Source organism: Vanessa tameamea, chromosome 13, assembly GCF_037043105.1.
Source record: "Vanessa tameamea isolate UH-Manoa-2023 chromosome 13, ilVanTame1 primary haplotype, whole genome shotgun sequence".
Classification (NCBI taxonomy): Eukaryota; Metazoa; Arthropoda; class Insecta; order Lepidoptera; family Nymphalidae; genus Vanessa; species Vanessa tameamea.
In genome coordinates, this window is record NC_087321.1 from 6,888,747 (window position 1) to 6,905,210 (window position 16,464).

Genomic DNA, 16,464 nt, shown 5'->3' on the forward strand with positions numbered 1-16,464 from the left:
TATTACTTTTAAAAGATTACGTCACACATTCACACGTTTGAAAATATTTTCCGTTTGTTATAGGACTGTTCAAATGAGGGGTGTTATGTTTTCAGGGTTCGTGGTATGCACGTGTGTAAGTTTCTTTATGGATTTATGAAATATTGTTAAATTCCTTTAATCATCCCGAGCGACTATGCCATATATTAGTACATTCATTCATTGAATGCAGTCATGTTTTTTATTTTTAAGCTAAATATAGTTTGGGCTATTTTCGCATTATATTATCTCTATGAGAAAACTTCAGTAACTATAAATATAGACCGTCAAGCGTCATAAAAGTTGTAGGTTAGACTCTGAACCAGTATCGTGTATAAACTTGTACACTAATAGACCCTCTATTTGTGAAATTTTAAAACTCAATTTGAGAAGAAAATATGAAATATATCACAACTGAAATCAATCAATACAATCTCAAATTTGTTTCCTTTAGTCTTTTTTGAACATATTAATTGGGAATGAAAAATTATTCATTTTCAACACAACATATCATGAGGACAATAAGTAACATTCGAACTACACTACAAAGACAACACAAACGCAATATAAACTATATTGCGTTTGTGTACATGGGAATATGACTCTTAAGTGTAGTGACAAACTAATTATTATCGTTTAACATAAGGAGATACATATGTACGTATATCCAAACTCAGTACGACTATGGTATCTTTTAATTAAATATAACTCATATATAATATTATATTGTCATTTGTGTTAAAGCTTTACGTAATAGTGGAAGCCATATTAAAATATCGTTTGTCCTAACTATCAACCCACAGACAAAATTACTGTCTAGAAAGCTGAAATTTAGAACATAGGTTTTATAACGTAGGCAACTAAGAGATTTTTTGGAAATTTCAACTTAAATATTTATATCTGATTATATTGTTGCTCAAGTCTAAAAGGACTTATGAGCACTTTATAAATTTCAATATAATTTAAAAATGACGTTAAGGAAGACCATGCTTGCCTTCACATCAGAAATGAGATTATCTTTTTATAGAGAGCTTATACGGGTCACATTTTAATATTTAAAAATGCTCCATCTCTAGGAGTGGAGTAAGGGTATATTATTATATAAGGGTATCGTATCGTAAGCAGTAATGATTCCTTTTCCATTGAGTACAAATTTAAAACCAAAAGTTGAAGTATATATTAACTGATAGAAGTATATAAATGTGTATAGTATATAGGTAATTGAAAAAAAGATTAAACATTAAAATTAAAAAACATATAATGGATACGCTTACAATTACCGATACTAAAATTTATTAACACAAGTAATACCCATAACATGAAATATCATTTCCTTTGGCAAACTCGTGATAACTATGTACAAATTAATTGAATAAATCTTGACCTGCCGTTACAAATATATAATATCTACTCAAAAAACATATTATTCCTGAGCCTATTACGATAATATAACATTTGTAACATAATATGCATCAATGAATAATAAACATGTTTTTCTGCAATTTAAACGTTACGAATAGTTTATATACAACATAGTTACAAAGGAATTCAATAATTCCAGCTGCGGCTCGCATGTTTTCCCACGATATTGAAGTAAGTGCTATGATAATTTACGTTATTTACTTATTACCTCTTCTAACTGTCAAAGGTGACAGGAGACTGGTTGACAACCGATAGAAAGGTGTGTGACTAGTTAGAGCGCGTTATAATCACCGTTTAATGATCGGTTTTCGAAGGTAAAAAATATATATATACATATATTGAAACAGCCGTGAGAAAAAAAAAACTAATACATAAATGTGTTATGATTTGACTGTTACCATTACACGCATTATGTAATACGCGATAAGTAAATGAGAGTCGGATATAAGTTTCTGTCGGTAATTTTATTCAATAGTACGCCAGTGAATTGAATAATCGCGTATAATTACTTACGTTGATAAGCCTTTGCAACGTCGATACGTAGGAGTTTTCGCTGTGTATGATAGCGGCGACCACATGCCTGCGACGGAGCTGGACAGGTGTTAGGTTGTCCGGCGGAGGGCCGAGAGAAGGCGGAGGTACCCTACCGCCTCTTACTTCACCTCCGCACGAGAACATATCCTCCTCCAACTAGAAACAAATAAAAAAAAAAAAAAACAACTTTTTTAATTATAGAATTTATATTAAGTTAGATATCTATTTCACTCAGGTAAGCGTGCCATCCTACCACGTGCATTACTATGAAACTGATAATGAATGCTTAGTGTGCGTGAGACCAATTAGATTAGACCATAACATTACCCTTCAAAACCAATAGTTACAATTACCGAATAATAGACCCTATACCCTGGTATACATTACAGATTAGTGTGATAAAACGAAGACATTATGTTTTAGTATTGAGGAGTTAACGAATCAACGAAAGATAATATTTTATACTCAACAGATATGGCTACAAGAACAGGAAGCTATAAGCTTATGGTTGAAAATTACATGATAATGGAAATTCTCTCATTTGCAAAATGTAATGAATTTATGCTATTGCTTGTCAAGAAGAACTAGGTTAAGAAAACACCTAATTCCATAGAGCCCTATCGTTCTACAGGTTTTATTTAATCTACATTTAATATTCCATTCGATTGTGTTGCCTGGTAGAAATAATTAGTTCTTAATATTTATCGGTATCATTTAAAAGATTTCAAGAAGAACTGAAATAAGGAAAGAAAGAAAAGATATAATTTTAGAGCCGTGTTGTAATGTAAAACCTGTAGTTTTAATCAAACTATATTAAAAAATCCCAATTGATTGAGCTGCCTGGAAGAACTACTAATAAAATAATTTATCTTATGAAGAATGTTTTATAAAGCATGAGAATTAAAGCTTAAAATTATCACTTCAAATAACAAAAGCCACCTTGTATAAAAATTAAGCACGGCAGAGGACCCACCTCAAAATAAATTAAATAAAAATTACGTCACACTGGTTTCAAAGTGAAAATGTAAATGGTTGCATATTACTGAAACAATGTTATCTTTTTCTGACGTATTATGAATTTATTATTTTCACAAGGAAAATATTCTCGAAACAAATTGATTTATCCCAACGCAGAGTCAATACGGTACAAGGAATTTTTCCTTGCTGGGTTTTCGGAATTGACAATAGTATTACGCATTTTATTATTTACAATTTGAATTTATATTTTAATTAATTTAAATGAATACAAAACAAAACGAAGAAAATAAACATGAAAGTGTTTGTTTAACCTTGTAAACATCTTAGATGTAGAATACGAGTCTTCATTCCGTTCGGTAAATAAGCTTATGTTAATGTTTAAAAGAAACACTTTATCGCTAAATTACGTGCTAAATGTGAATGCGGTATGTACGTCTTGTTTCCTTGACAGTATCCAGATGATGCGATTTCACTCGTGCATTTGTGATCGACTTAGAAACTTGAGCGTGAACATGTGATGAAATTCTGCTGGCGCGCGTCGAATCGTGCGCCCAGCATACATCATGCGCGTATAAACTCATAAAATTGCCGGTCGATCACGCTACTCTATTTATACATAGGCACGACACGAACGTAACCGGTTCATTTGGACAGTGTTAACTTTGTAATTATATGACATTATGATACACGTAAACGTCAAAAGCCCAAGCCCGCGCCCGTCAAACGATCACGTGACTTACGTATACATCGAACGTTGTCATCGAGACCGAGTACACAGCTGTATCTCGAAGGAGTTTAACACAGAACATTTTTATACGTAAATGCAAAACTATTCTTCAGATAACCGGTAAGAAAAATGTGAATTCACTTTTGACATTTACGAATAGCGCGTTACTCATGCCGCCTCACTAAAAATATACTGATGTAAAAATTACAATTGTAAACATGTATCCACTACGGTAGCTTACTGGACAGCGATCGCACATCATTATATCACATATTTAAATAGATTATTTGTTTAACAGACTAGTATGTACGCGTTGACGAGGATTCCGAGTCGTTACTGCGGTTTGTTGTTGAACGACGAGACAACCGAGCGTCCGATCATGATTCATCACTATATAAATGTGAATCATGTTCATAATATATTTAATTGTACAGTTCCTTGAGCAGCCGATGGAATTAAAGATGGCGTGCGGGCCAATGAATGACGTATTTTAGTTCCATGATTATTGTCATCGCACAAACAGTCACGGCAATACAAGTAACACGCTGTTCATTGAGTACCACTTAAAGTTAGTGTTTATAAATTTTATGTTCTGAAATCGTAAAATTGTCTTATTAATAGTAAAGTATAAATTAAGTTATACTGTTCACGATAAAATAGAATTAAAGGTTCAATTCAAAATTGTAAGCGATACTAAATATTTCGTACGTCGACCTAATTATGATTCGTATTGACAATGTACGATATTATATAAATGTCGACATGATATTTGTAAATGTAAATATAATTGTTACAAAACATTAACCGTGACATGATCAAAGTTTAGTGTACTAAAACAAATCGTACTTCGCAATTTCACAATACAAATCCAAACATATTAATAACGAGGGCTTGTAATGATTAACTTTTGAATAATCTAACTGCGATCTCTTCGTCTGTTTTGACAGTTTGACAGTGACGACCTTACTTATAAACGTCGTTTATAAGTAAGTTGTTTAGTAAAACACATATCTCTCTCATTCTGTCACTATTGATTTGACATTTGCACGAAGAAGACACAGCATTGTTTAAGTAAATACAATATTATAGGTAAAGTTGTATTTGTTTAACTGTCGGATGCCGATTCTCGATTTAGCCAATGATAACTAGGTCGCAACGTTTTCGACCCAAATGATAAACACAAAGGATTTACTTGCAATATTTCAACCAATTCCTTATAAAAAAAATCTATTAAAATGAACACAATAGAATTCAACGGAGTATTCAAAACAATCCAATGTTAGGAATGTTGGTTGCATACGACAGCTAGTTCAATATCCTGTTTCGATCTCGTACCGCTGCCGGAATACCGGACCTAAACCGGATTTGCATACAAAATGCAATAGCCGGTGCCATATGAGTACCTATGAATGCTGCTAAAGCATGGGAATTTTAAATTAATTCATTTTCGAAACAGGAGATAGTGAATATTATATTAATATTATAAAACTGCTATCATACAAATGCAATTCGTTTACTATGTGCCATGTTATGAATAATGTTGATACTGAACCAAGTTTTACAAGCAAAGCGTTAATATAAAAACTGAAGACCTGATATTGTATTTCAAGCAACAAGAAGTAGCTTTAGTGAGGAGCAAGTGCAAATCATTTCTTGTTGAACCCTAAAGGAATGGTTGCAGATTGTAAGGCTTAATGGGGATAATTGTGATAAAGCTGTAAAATTAAGGCTTACCTCTGGAAGTTTGGGCATCTTGTCAGTCTCGTGTGTGTGCATGTCGTATTGATGCGTGGAGCCACGGCGCACGCTGAACCAGCGTGCGAGTCGCCCCCCGCCTTCGTCTTCTGGGGGTGGTGCGGGGGGTGACGGCGTGTTGCCGCCGCTTCGCCATCGCTCGCACAACTCACGCGCACGGCTCAGTGTGTTCCGTAATTGACCGCTACTCCTTCATGAATGAATGAAAATTATTATTTTTATCGTCATTATTAAGTCAATTTCTTTAATACAATCATATTTATTATTTTATTAGTTATAAATGAGCTGAGATGGCCCCAATGGCAACCGAAGATTGCGATTGATTCAAAGCGAGGCAAGCACGTAGTTGTAGTTTTTGATGTGTTTACAATTTTATTCATTTCGTGTTCCGTTGTTAAGAAAACACCGTAAGGAACGCTACATGTCTCAGGTGACATTCTATCAAAAGTGTATCCAACGAGCCTAATTAAAGAAATGTGGAGGAATAAGGTCCAAACCCTCTCCTCAAGATGAGAGAAGGCATTTGCCTGTTATTGTTGTTACAATCTGTCATTTGATTCGCCAAACAGTGGGTCAATTACAATCTTTCATTTGTCGTTGCTAAATGTAAAAATCAACAAAAAAAAAAAATAAACGAAATCATTTGTCGATTTGTTCATCCTATAAATAAAATTAATGGTAATGTTCCCTTGCATTCTTATCATTGACGCACTTAGGCTTAATTAACAGCATGATTGAAAGGATGTTGGCAATTACTCGATACGGAAGAGCTTCAATTGAGAGAAAAATATCACTCAACCAATTTTATGCACTGGTGAAACTAAATAGAAACTATACCGCACCTGTTGGATAACTTTCAGAAAATTATTTAATAGGCGCACACCTTTACCGTTTGCCTTATATTTGTAACAGCGGTAATCAATCATATGATACTATTTCTAACATTGCGTTCCCTGTAGGAACCTAACGACTAACATTCGAGGTTTTACTGCAAATTATATACCTCATAATACTGATTCAGGCAACTTACTACCGTTTAGAGGATTTGGAGAAATAGGCTTTACAGCCGAACAGACTCGAGTGATCACATAACAAGGGTTTCATATCATATTTGAATGTAGTTACAGAACCCTAAAAATGCTCAATAAACCATTTAAGTTTTATTAACTAACATAATTGAAACATACGAACAAAATACGATAAAACGTTTTAGTAGTATGTAGTTACTTTTATAGATGTAACGGACCTACGTAAAACGATAGCAACAGGACAAGTGGCATTCTCTCGTAATAGATAATGATTAAACTAATCGTTGTCCGATCTCTAGCGCAGGCTTATGTTGCAAATACCTCAGTACAAAGGTTCGATTATAATAGGAGCATTGTGTACAAACAGGCGCTTGAGTACATTACATTAAATGTCATACCAATAAACGATATCGTCATCACCAGAGCAATTGAACTCGCGAATATAACAAACGTCTCATTGAATAATGGAAGACTATTTAAATGACAATGGAACAATTAATTTAACAAAGTAATAAACATTGATCTCCCGAAGACAATAAACGACATAATATGTTACAATATTGTACTGTCCGATTAGAGGTTGAATTTAGATCGAAATTCATTTATGCAACGTAGAAGTATTAGACTTATTGCATGACCCGAGATGAACCGGCGAAAGAAATTCAGGGCAAAATTTGAAAATAAAATACAACATAACAAAATACGTTCATAGTTTCATAATTCATTTACGTTAATATAATTTCATTCTAATTACTTGAAATTTTATAACGTCAATTACATTATATTAGCAGCCTGTAAATTTTCCACTGCTAGGCTAAGGCCTCCTCTCCCTTTGAGGAGAAGGTTTGGAGCATATTCCACCACGCTGCTGCAATGCGGGTTGGTGGAATAATAATTTATAACGTCAATAGTTATAAGCAATATCGTACAAACGTTTCGTATGTATATATTCTACCTTGTAAGGTGCGAATACATAAGGACAGCTAACGTTTAAGCTTCGCATCATATTTATTCATCACACACTTGCAAGATAATTTAATGCTATACCGTGACAAATATTACGTAAGCTTTATTATAAAGCCGTTCGATTATTCGATGACTATTTCACGAATATTTCAATATGATTTAATGACATATAATTTCTCGGTGGATTTATATGAAATTATTAAAGGTGCGGCGAGGTAATTCATTTATTATTATTATCGTTGTTAAAGCAACATGAAATACAAGATACACTTTTCGTATATGTTTTCATAACTAAAATCTATTAAAAATTTCGTTATAAGATTTGCAAATGTATTTCGTTATTGTATTGTATAACATGCCGAGAACAATACCTATATTTATAACTATAGATATGCCAATTTATAGAATATAATTTGAACTTCAGTTAGTTTTATAGGTAACCGTATTGTGTCCCGTTCTCGTAGTTATTTACAATTTCAAGGTAGAGAGATATAAGACAGTTGAATTGTTGATTGCATTTAAGTTAATAAATAACATTATGTCGCAAGCTTTGTTGAACCTTGAGAATAAAATTAAGTGGCGTGAATCGCCCACGTCCTATTGGGCTGTCACGTTAACAGTATGATTAGTTATACACTAAAAATCACAATGTAACACCACACGCGATTCGCTTCCATATAATTATGTGCAATAGAATTGAAATTTCGCAAGAGATTCATAAATTGACAAGTACTTGAAGTTTAAGTCTGTAATAAAAAATAACATATTCGCTAGGAAAATTCGAACGAATGCAATATGTATTAAATAATCAGTGATAAATAAGACAGACGACGTACTGTCTGTAGCCTCGTCAGCTTATCTGTTTGACCTATAGCTTGTGTCATAACAAAACAGAATAACATGGATGAAATATGTTCCTTTGTAAATAACAACCCTTATTTAGTTTTACGTCTAACCAATCAAGCTTCAACTTTTATGTTAATTTAGATATTTTTACATTTAATATTTACTTATTACGATTAGAAATATAAATTTATAAATATTTATAATTCTATATTCAATTCCTAACGGAGCTGGTCCGGTGGTGACACGTGAATCTTAACTGAAAACTGCCTATTCAAATTGGGAGAGGCAACACTTACAATTAATTTTCTTGTACCTAATTTGAGTTTATAATTTATCTCATATTCTGAGAAGGAACACATCGCTAGGAAACCGACAGATATCAGAGGAAATTCAGCCACATGTGTCAATTAGCCCATTTGGAGTAGCAAATAAGCCTCCAAAACTCCTAAAGAGAAAAGGCGGCTTTTGCACAGAAGTAGAACTTTTACCAACCATTAACCCGCTGTTACTTAACATAAACAAAATACAATCTCATGTCTCAGAAAACACGTAAAGCCTTTGTCCGTCGGTGCGTTCGATCTCCCTCTGACATCATAGGATTGTTGATCCATCGCATAAATAGTAGTGGAAAAATAGAATGCAATCAGAGTTGCGCACACAACTGTTCACTAGCCAAGGGATACCCCCGTGCGCAGTTGGCTAAAAATTGGACGGCACCGATTGGATGTAACAAAAACTGATATGAAGTTCATTATGCAATTACGCGTCAGACGAAATTAGATTTGGAATCAATACAATTATTTATACTCCAGATATGCGAGACAAATAAAAAAACTTTCAACATACATATGTTTACATAGATAGAGTGAAAAAGAGATATATTTCGAACTGTGTAGATCTCTCAATACATTCGGTTTATTTCCAATTAATCTATTTTTATATTACAGAGTGATTAGCTTAGTACTCTATGCTAGTCCGTTTAATGAAGAAAGTTACAAGGCTCTGTAAGTTCAAGCTTCAATCCCAGTGGCAAAGCAGTCGATAAATGTCAACTAACAACTGTATTAAACAGGCACACATCCAAAAAGGGAGGTAGAACAGTGGAGCACAGTTGCCAACATTTGAAAACAAATAACCCAGAACGATCCAAAGCGTAGCACAGTTAAAGAGGGTCTTATAAAAACAGCTACGTTTGCTATAAACTGTCGTTACATATTCAACATAAACGTACGAACGAGCATTACGTAACGCTGACAATAGGGGCCAGAATAATTACCCCTACTTCAGGTCCGCATTTATCATTATCACTAGCGAATATGCAAATCAAGTTTACCGTTAACCTTGACATTATTTATGTTGCTCACCTCACTAAATGTGTTAAATAATCAAATAACAACGTTACTGTTTATTGATATAACTTAAAAGATGTAACTGAAAAATATATTCTTGAACACATTTAAAAAAAAATGCGTTATAGCTTTCTAGAGATGTGTGTCAGTAAACAGTCAGTGGTGCAGAATTTTGACAGCCTATATAAAACGTTTTATGAGTCAATTTAGAAAGTGGATGCACTTAAAAAAAAAAGAAAATAATAATGTTCTGACATTTTAAAACGCATATGCATTCCGATATATTGTTTGTATTATTATTATAAAACTTGTTTATATAGGTCGGATTTTCGTAGATATTAATTTCTGAATATGTTGGTCTCTCGTAATAAATCTATTTTATGTAGTAGTTAAATGAGAATTCCAAAACATTCGCAATATCTTGACGCATCCAAGTTGACGACGTCATAGCAGTTTTGCACAATGTGCGCAGTTTTTATTAAAAAAAATATCTGGATGTGTTTATATTGAATACAATGAAAAAAAAGTATCACTAAGGAAATCGAATTAGATCGTAGTTAATTAAGTCTTCAACATCGATACATAAACACACATAAAACAGAGAAACACAACAAAAAATAGAATAAAACCGGGACGTCAACACGTCACAAAAATCACTTCTAATAAAAACTACTACTGTACTGCATAAACTTTTCTAGTTATAAATAATATTAAAATAAACTCAAATGTACAAAACTAATGCCGTTGAGGAAGTTACCTGTCTTCATTAATACAACCATGTCAAGGATCACGATAATTTATATGACGGTAAGGACAGATATTACACGAGTCTATTATTTTTATTTAAAACAATATACAAACATAATACAAATTACATCATTTCATAATTGAAACATATACTATAATATTAGATAAACTATACTAACTATTTATTCAAAATATATATGTCATCAAGACAAATCATATTTTGTAAATTAAATTAAATTGATACAGTTAAATGAAGGTGTTCTAAAACGATATCTCAGATAATAGAGTTAAACGGTCATTCAGTAAGGCAGTGCCCTCTGGTGGCCCCTACAGTTTGAACACAGGAAATTTGTGTTAATTGACCAAGCGGCGAAGTTAATTGTCGAACGCGACGAGACCACACGAGTGTAGCATAGGAAGTATATGAGCCAACTTGCCAACTGTCAGCTATACAAACTTAGCACGCGTTGGGAACAATTTAATTATGACTATTACAAAACACATTTATATGAATATTGTTCTACTATAATTGTCTAATAATAGTTATTCGGCTATAAAATCGTACAATGTTTTTCTTAATTAAATCATCATTTCAAATTATTATATAAATAAATATTCGTCGTTGTTTCTGATCACGTGATTGACTTTAATAATTTCTCATTTACTGGGTGGTGTAGTTGTCGCTAACTTTAAATATTTTATGGGTGGTAAAATGACTGAACGATAACGAATGCTACAGATGTTGAAGCTGTACTGCTAGTAAACGTACTTATCACTTAGAAGCTCCCCCATTCGACTGAATTGGTTCTAATTTCGGAATAACCATCAATCATACTTAGTAAAGACAGACCGAGCCTATTTCCTTCGTTTAAAATGAATCGAATGTGAGGATTGAGCGATTTTAGTGCACTTGTATATTTTAGTGTTCTGTTTATGGTTCTATAAATCGTAGTTGTTTAAGTTGATATACATTTGACACTTGCGTTATTTCACACAGAAGAGAATAATATAATTATTGGTAGGCATACAAAACACGTTCTAAAATTAAACTAAGTCATTAATTCAGATCAAAATGTAATGCTTCGAAATTTAAATAAAATGATTCTCAGCGAATGAAAAATTAAGACAAATTTGAAAACATGTCGTCTCATCGAAAGATTTAAAATTACACAAACAGCCCTGAATCCAAACTCAGCAGACTAATTTATTTGTTTTTCATTCGAAAGAAATGATCTTTCAGAAGGTTTAATGCTATTCGTATCGTAATTCAGACTCAGTGTCATCGAACAAGATAAGAATACCACGTTGATTCTTAAATGAAAAATATATCGAACTTCATATTATTGGGGACTTTCGATAAAATAGATTATTTCAAAACTTAACCTAAAAGTTTCGATAAAAGAAAGGGAAGTCTTGGGAAGATTTCATACAGCGTCAAAGTCAATGGGCTGTGGTCACCACTTACAATCAGGTAGCCCATATGATAGTTCAACATTAACAGCCTGTAAATTTCCCACTGCTGGGCTAAGGCCTCCTCTCCCTTTGAGAAGAAGGTTTGGAGCATATTCCAAAACGCTGCTCCAACGCGGGTTGGTGTATATACATGCGGCAGAATTTCGTTGAAATTAGATACATGCAGGTTTCCTCACGATGTTTTCCTTCACCGCCAAGCACGAAATGAATTATAAACAAAAATTACACACGAAAATTCAGTGGTGCTTGCTGGGTTTGAACCCGCAATCTTCGGTTAAGCACGCGTTCTAACCATTGGGCCATTTCGGCTCTCTATGACAGTTCGTCTACCTATTTAATATAAAAAAAAGAAGACACATAAATATATAAATCACATCTGTAAGTGAAACTAATTTAACAGGATTAAAATACTTGCTTACTATTTTTCATAGAAAATAGAAAGAGATAGCAATATATATTGTGTGCAATGTGATGTTTAGTTAGATTTAAGTTGTTTCTGTCATACCTAGAGTCCAGTGTCGAGTTGAGCCGCTGGGAGCGCCTGAGCGGGGTGTTTCGCACCGCGCTCACAGGTTCCTCCCAGCTGCCTCCCGCCGACCGGTGCTCATCTGCGGATCGAAAGACATTGCTACATTTTTTATGTATTTTTACATAACATCAGAAAGTTGACAGCTATCGCATGCTAAAAGGATAAGCGATTATTAATTAATTACGATAAAGTTTAAGTCGAAATATGCTTATAAATTAAATAATATATCTTTGCTATGTTATACAAGACATACGAATATCGAAGTCATGCATTCAATGTCTGTTTTCTCTTTTCAGATATCTATATAAATTGATATCGTCACAACACTAGAAATACTACTACGTCAGTGAAAAAGGTTAAGATATAATATAAAAAGGTTAAGGCCTTATTAGTTATTTATAATTAAGAGGAGACTGCAATAGGGATTTTTATTGTTTAACTTACTCCAGATCCTTTAGACTTCCAACATGAAATGGAGCAATAAAGAAATAATATTTAATTACCAATCGGATAATACAAAGATTTTTATACACACAAATTATTTAACATTGTTTTAAATATTAATATATATAAACACTTACATATTCAGTCAAATAATTCGTAAATAACTCAGGATATCGGTTACAAACCGAATATCGAAGCTTAAAATTATGTTGCTTAGGACCTTGAATGTAAGGCGTGGGCGTCGAGGCGACCACGTTTTTGCAATGTTGCAAACTTATATCGATTAATAATAAAATTATCACTACGAGTAAACGATGAATTTATTACGTTATTAATGTTAAAATTAAAATGATTTTACGTACTCTTGTATTTCTTTATCAGTTTGTGTTTAATTTTAGTCAATCTGTTATCACACTTTCTTGAACGTTTCATATTAAAATTCATCACTGAATTAACCGCATCACGATAAAGTGTAATTAACGATTATGTAACATGCATCTCAAGGTTTAATTGTAATTTAACACTAAACACATGTTAACACTGTAAAGCAGTAAATATCACTAAACACAAAAGTGATGTAGCCCACACACAGATATACACATCCATACATAATTATATAGTTAACGTTAATGGTGTCGTTTATTTAATCACGCACACTAATATATAATCAAATATGATGTATGTAGTTCGCGACATCATTGTTTTTTACTTATAAATAAATAATTGGTTGAATTAACGAGAAAATATTCAAATAAAGTCCAAATATTCATACGATAATAGGGAATAACTAATACATACATAGATACTTATTATCAAAATTCGAGCCATCGATTTTGAAAATCGAATCCGAATATATCTATTATATGCTATATAAATTCAAAATTCGAATTAAATATATTGGGATCTGACAGATGGAGAGAGACATTACATACATCTTGTGGGCAAAAGATTTCAAATAACAGTTACTTTTTTAGTATAGTGGGTTGGAAAATTCAGAATCAGTCTGAATTGTGCAGTTCTAATTATAATCTATTATGTGTTTTATGCAGCTGAGGGGGTTTTGTATGGTTGAATGAGCTGATTTCAGAAACTAATGATTCGATTTGAGTAATTGCTTTAGATAATCCGTTTATTGGGGAAGGTTATAGGCTATATAATTTCCCGCTACGGCTTAAGCACATACACAAATACAACCAGTATTTCTTGACCCTAATTAGTATATACTTTCCAAAAGTTGCTAAACATGAAGTTTGGATACATCATTTTTTTTTCAGTCTTTTTATACAACAGACTTACAAAATTCTATATGCTAGATTTAGTCTGACTTCAAGTCTACGAATACTATTTTTTTTTTATATTATCAAAATCTGTAAATACATTACATTATCGGGTAGGTAATTTTATATTGATTAACAGTATTTATTTCAAATTTAATGAAGTGCGCGAGAAGTATGCGCAACGGATCGGTTGGTTACAATCATCTGTTAAAACAAGAAACATTTGCACAGCTGATTACTTACACTGAGGCAAGTTTACACAGCAACATTGTGTTTACAGTGATTAGCAAATCAGTTAGGTAATTAGGATAATCTTCACACATATATTATATCAGAAGTTTATCTAAATATTTATGCGAGGTACTGTGAAAGTTTTATATGATGTTTTTGGAATGGACTTAAACGCTTGCTGGTGGAATTATTTATTGATGTAGCAGATTTTTATCCGATACATGCAAGTTTTCTTAAGACGTTTTCCTTCATAGCCAAGCACGATTAATAGTTCATATGAAGACTAATTAAGCACATTATTTATGAACTCAGTGGTGCTTGCCAGGGTTTGATACCACGATCATCGATCCACTCACGTGTTATAACAACAGCACCATCACATCTTTTCATATAATATATATTTAATCATTTCAAGTAAATTAATTCGTGATGTTAAATTATACACGATAATAAAGTAAAGGCGTATTGACTTGTCCGCGTCGACGTCGGACACTACTATCAATTTCAATTAGATAACGCTTCACCTTTATCTCGACCGTGTCGAAACTAATACAAGCTAATTTACTTTATACACATTCTGTACATAAATGTTATCTATATCTAGTCCGCTAAATATGTATAGTACTAGTTATCGGACCGGACTTCGCGCGGATACGTTTCATGTTTTATACGAATATATATATTTTTAAGTATATAAAGAAATTAACGTCTACTATCAACGAAAAATTTTAATTAGACATTCATTATAATGAAGCCATAACTGCTCTATGTTAACTTAAAAGTAATTTTTAAAATATACGAATTAGTTCATTCAAAGATCATGTTTAAATTGCAAGTATATTATGTTATAGTTTCGGCAGAATTCGGCGTCTATGTTGATAAGATATCGACATACTTATCTTAAAAAGTACATAGCATATATAGGTTACACGCTTGTTCAGTTGTCCACCTTGAAAAGTAACCTATGCTTTTTGTACGTGAACTTTCGATGACTTGATTAGACAGAAAATCTTTATTGACCGGTAGTTCAACTCTAGGCCTCGGGATTTACAGCCCTACTAACTACTCAATACATCGAGATGAGCTAGCCAATACAATTTATACGAACTATATACGAAATAGTTTACAAATTTCAAATAGTTTGTATATCTTGACTTGTCATTAGAGGATAATGACGGTGGATATTTCAGCCTAGAGGGTTTAAACTATCAACATCTCTGTCTTGTGGGAAAGCAGAAAGCTGTGACATATCTTGGGTTATTTCAATCACGATGTAGTAAATCTGCTATCGTAACTGCTGAATTAAGACGTCCGTATTCTGAATAATGTCGACCCTCATTCCGCTACTGTCGTCAGTCGATACGAAAACGTCGTAAATCATCACAACATTGAAGCAACGATAACGTTACCTATAGATTGCATATTTCGCTTTATACGAACATTTTGCTAAATTTCTAAATCTGTTCTGAGGTAAATTTCAGTAAATCAGTAGAAACAAATATTTGTTTATATATAATTATATATAGATTAAAAAAGTACATTTACAATAGACAGAGGTGATTAGAAACAGTTAAAGGTTTTAGTTACAAATAAACAATCGACTATTGAACAAATATGATCCTGCGAAATATCTAAATTGTGATTGTAATCATGAATTTAACTCGTCATTTAAAAAGTGAACACAAACCGTTCGAGGCCGATAACCTGATTAGATAGAAGGCTGACCCGCTAGGTAGTGTAAACAGCAAAATTACAGGTCCAACACAAATCGATTTATGGACGGTCAGTACCGCTTGCCTATCTAAAGATCGCTGTACCGCATTGGTTCGAGATCAGAGCCGCCGCCCTGCACGCCCCGTCACTCATACACTCATTGTTTGAAGCTAGATCTTTATGATTCATACTCATACCGCCATATTGCAAATTTCAGATAAGAATGCAGCAAATAGGGCGTTGCAAGCTAACAATCGTGTTTGAAGAGTTATGCCTTTGACATAATTTCCATTGCGAAACCCGGTTTCTGAGATATAGGGAGATAATAAAACGAAATAGCAACATTGTTCATATATGCTATATTTATTATGATTAACAAACCTTTTATGTATTTTTAATACGTTAGCTTAGTGTTGAATATTGTTTT

At 32.9% G+C, this 16,464-nt stretch overlaps 1 protein-coding gene across 8 annotated transcripts in view; it reads right to left on the minus strand.

Annotated features, from left to right (window-relative positions):
- The window catches only part of LOC113404930 (uncharacterized protein), a 36,478-nt gene that overhangs the window by 13,063 nt on the left and 6,951 nt on the right, over positions 1 to 16,464 (minus strand). For 3 of the 8 annotated variants that reach the window (XM_064216591.1, XM_064216587.1, XM_064216589.1), the window contains 3 exons: positions 12,349 to 12,451; positions 5,414 to 5,624; positions 1,954 to 2,130 (listed from right to left, as the gene is read on the minus strand). In XM_064216591.1, the coding sequence (XP_064072661.1) occupies positions 1,954 to 2,130; positions 5,414 to 5,624; positions 12,349 to 12,451 (491 nt within the window). Of the gene's footprint in view, positions 1 to 1,953; positions 2,131 to 3,692; positions 4,018 to 5,413; positions 5,625 to 12,348; positions 12,452 to 13,178; positions 13,367 to 16,464 lie in introns of those variants that run through there. The other 5 variants (XM_064216592.1, XM_064216588.1, XM_064216590.1 and 2 more) reach the window with 4 other exon arrangements.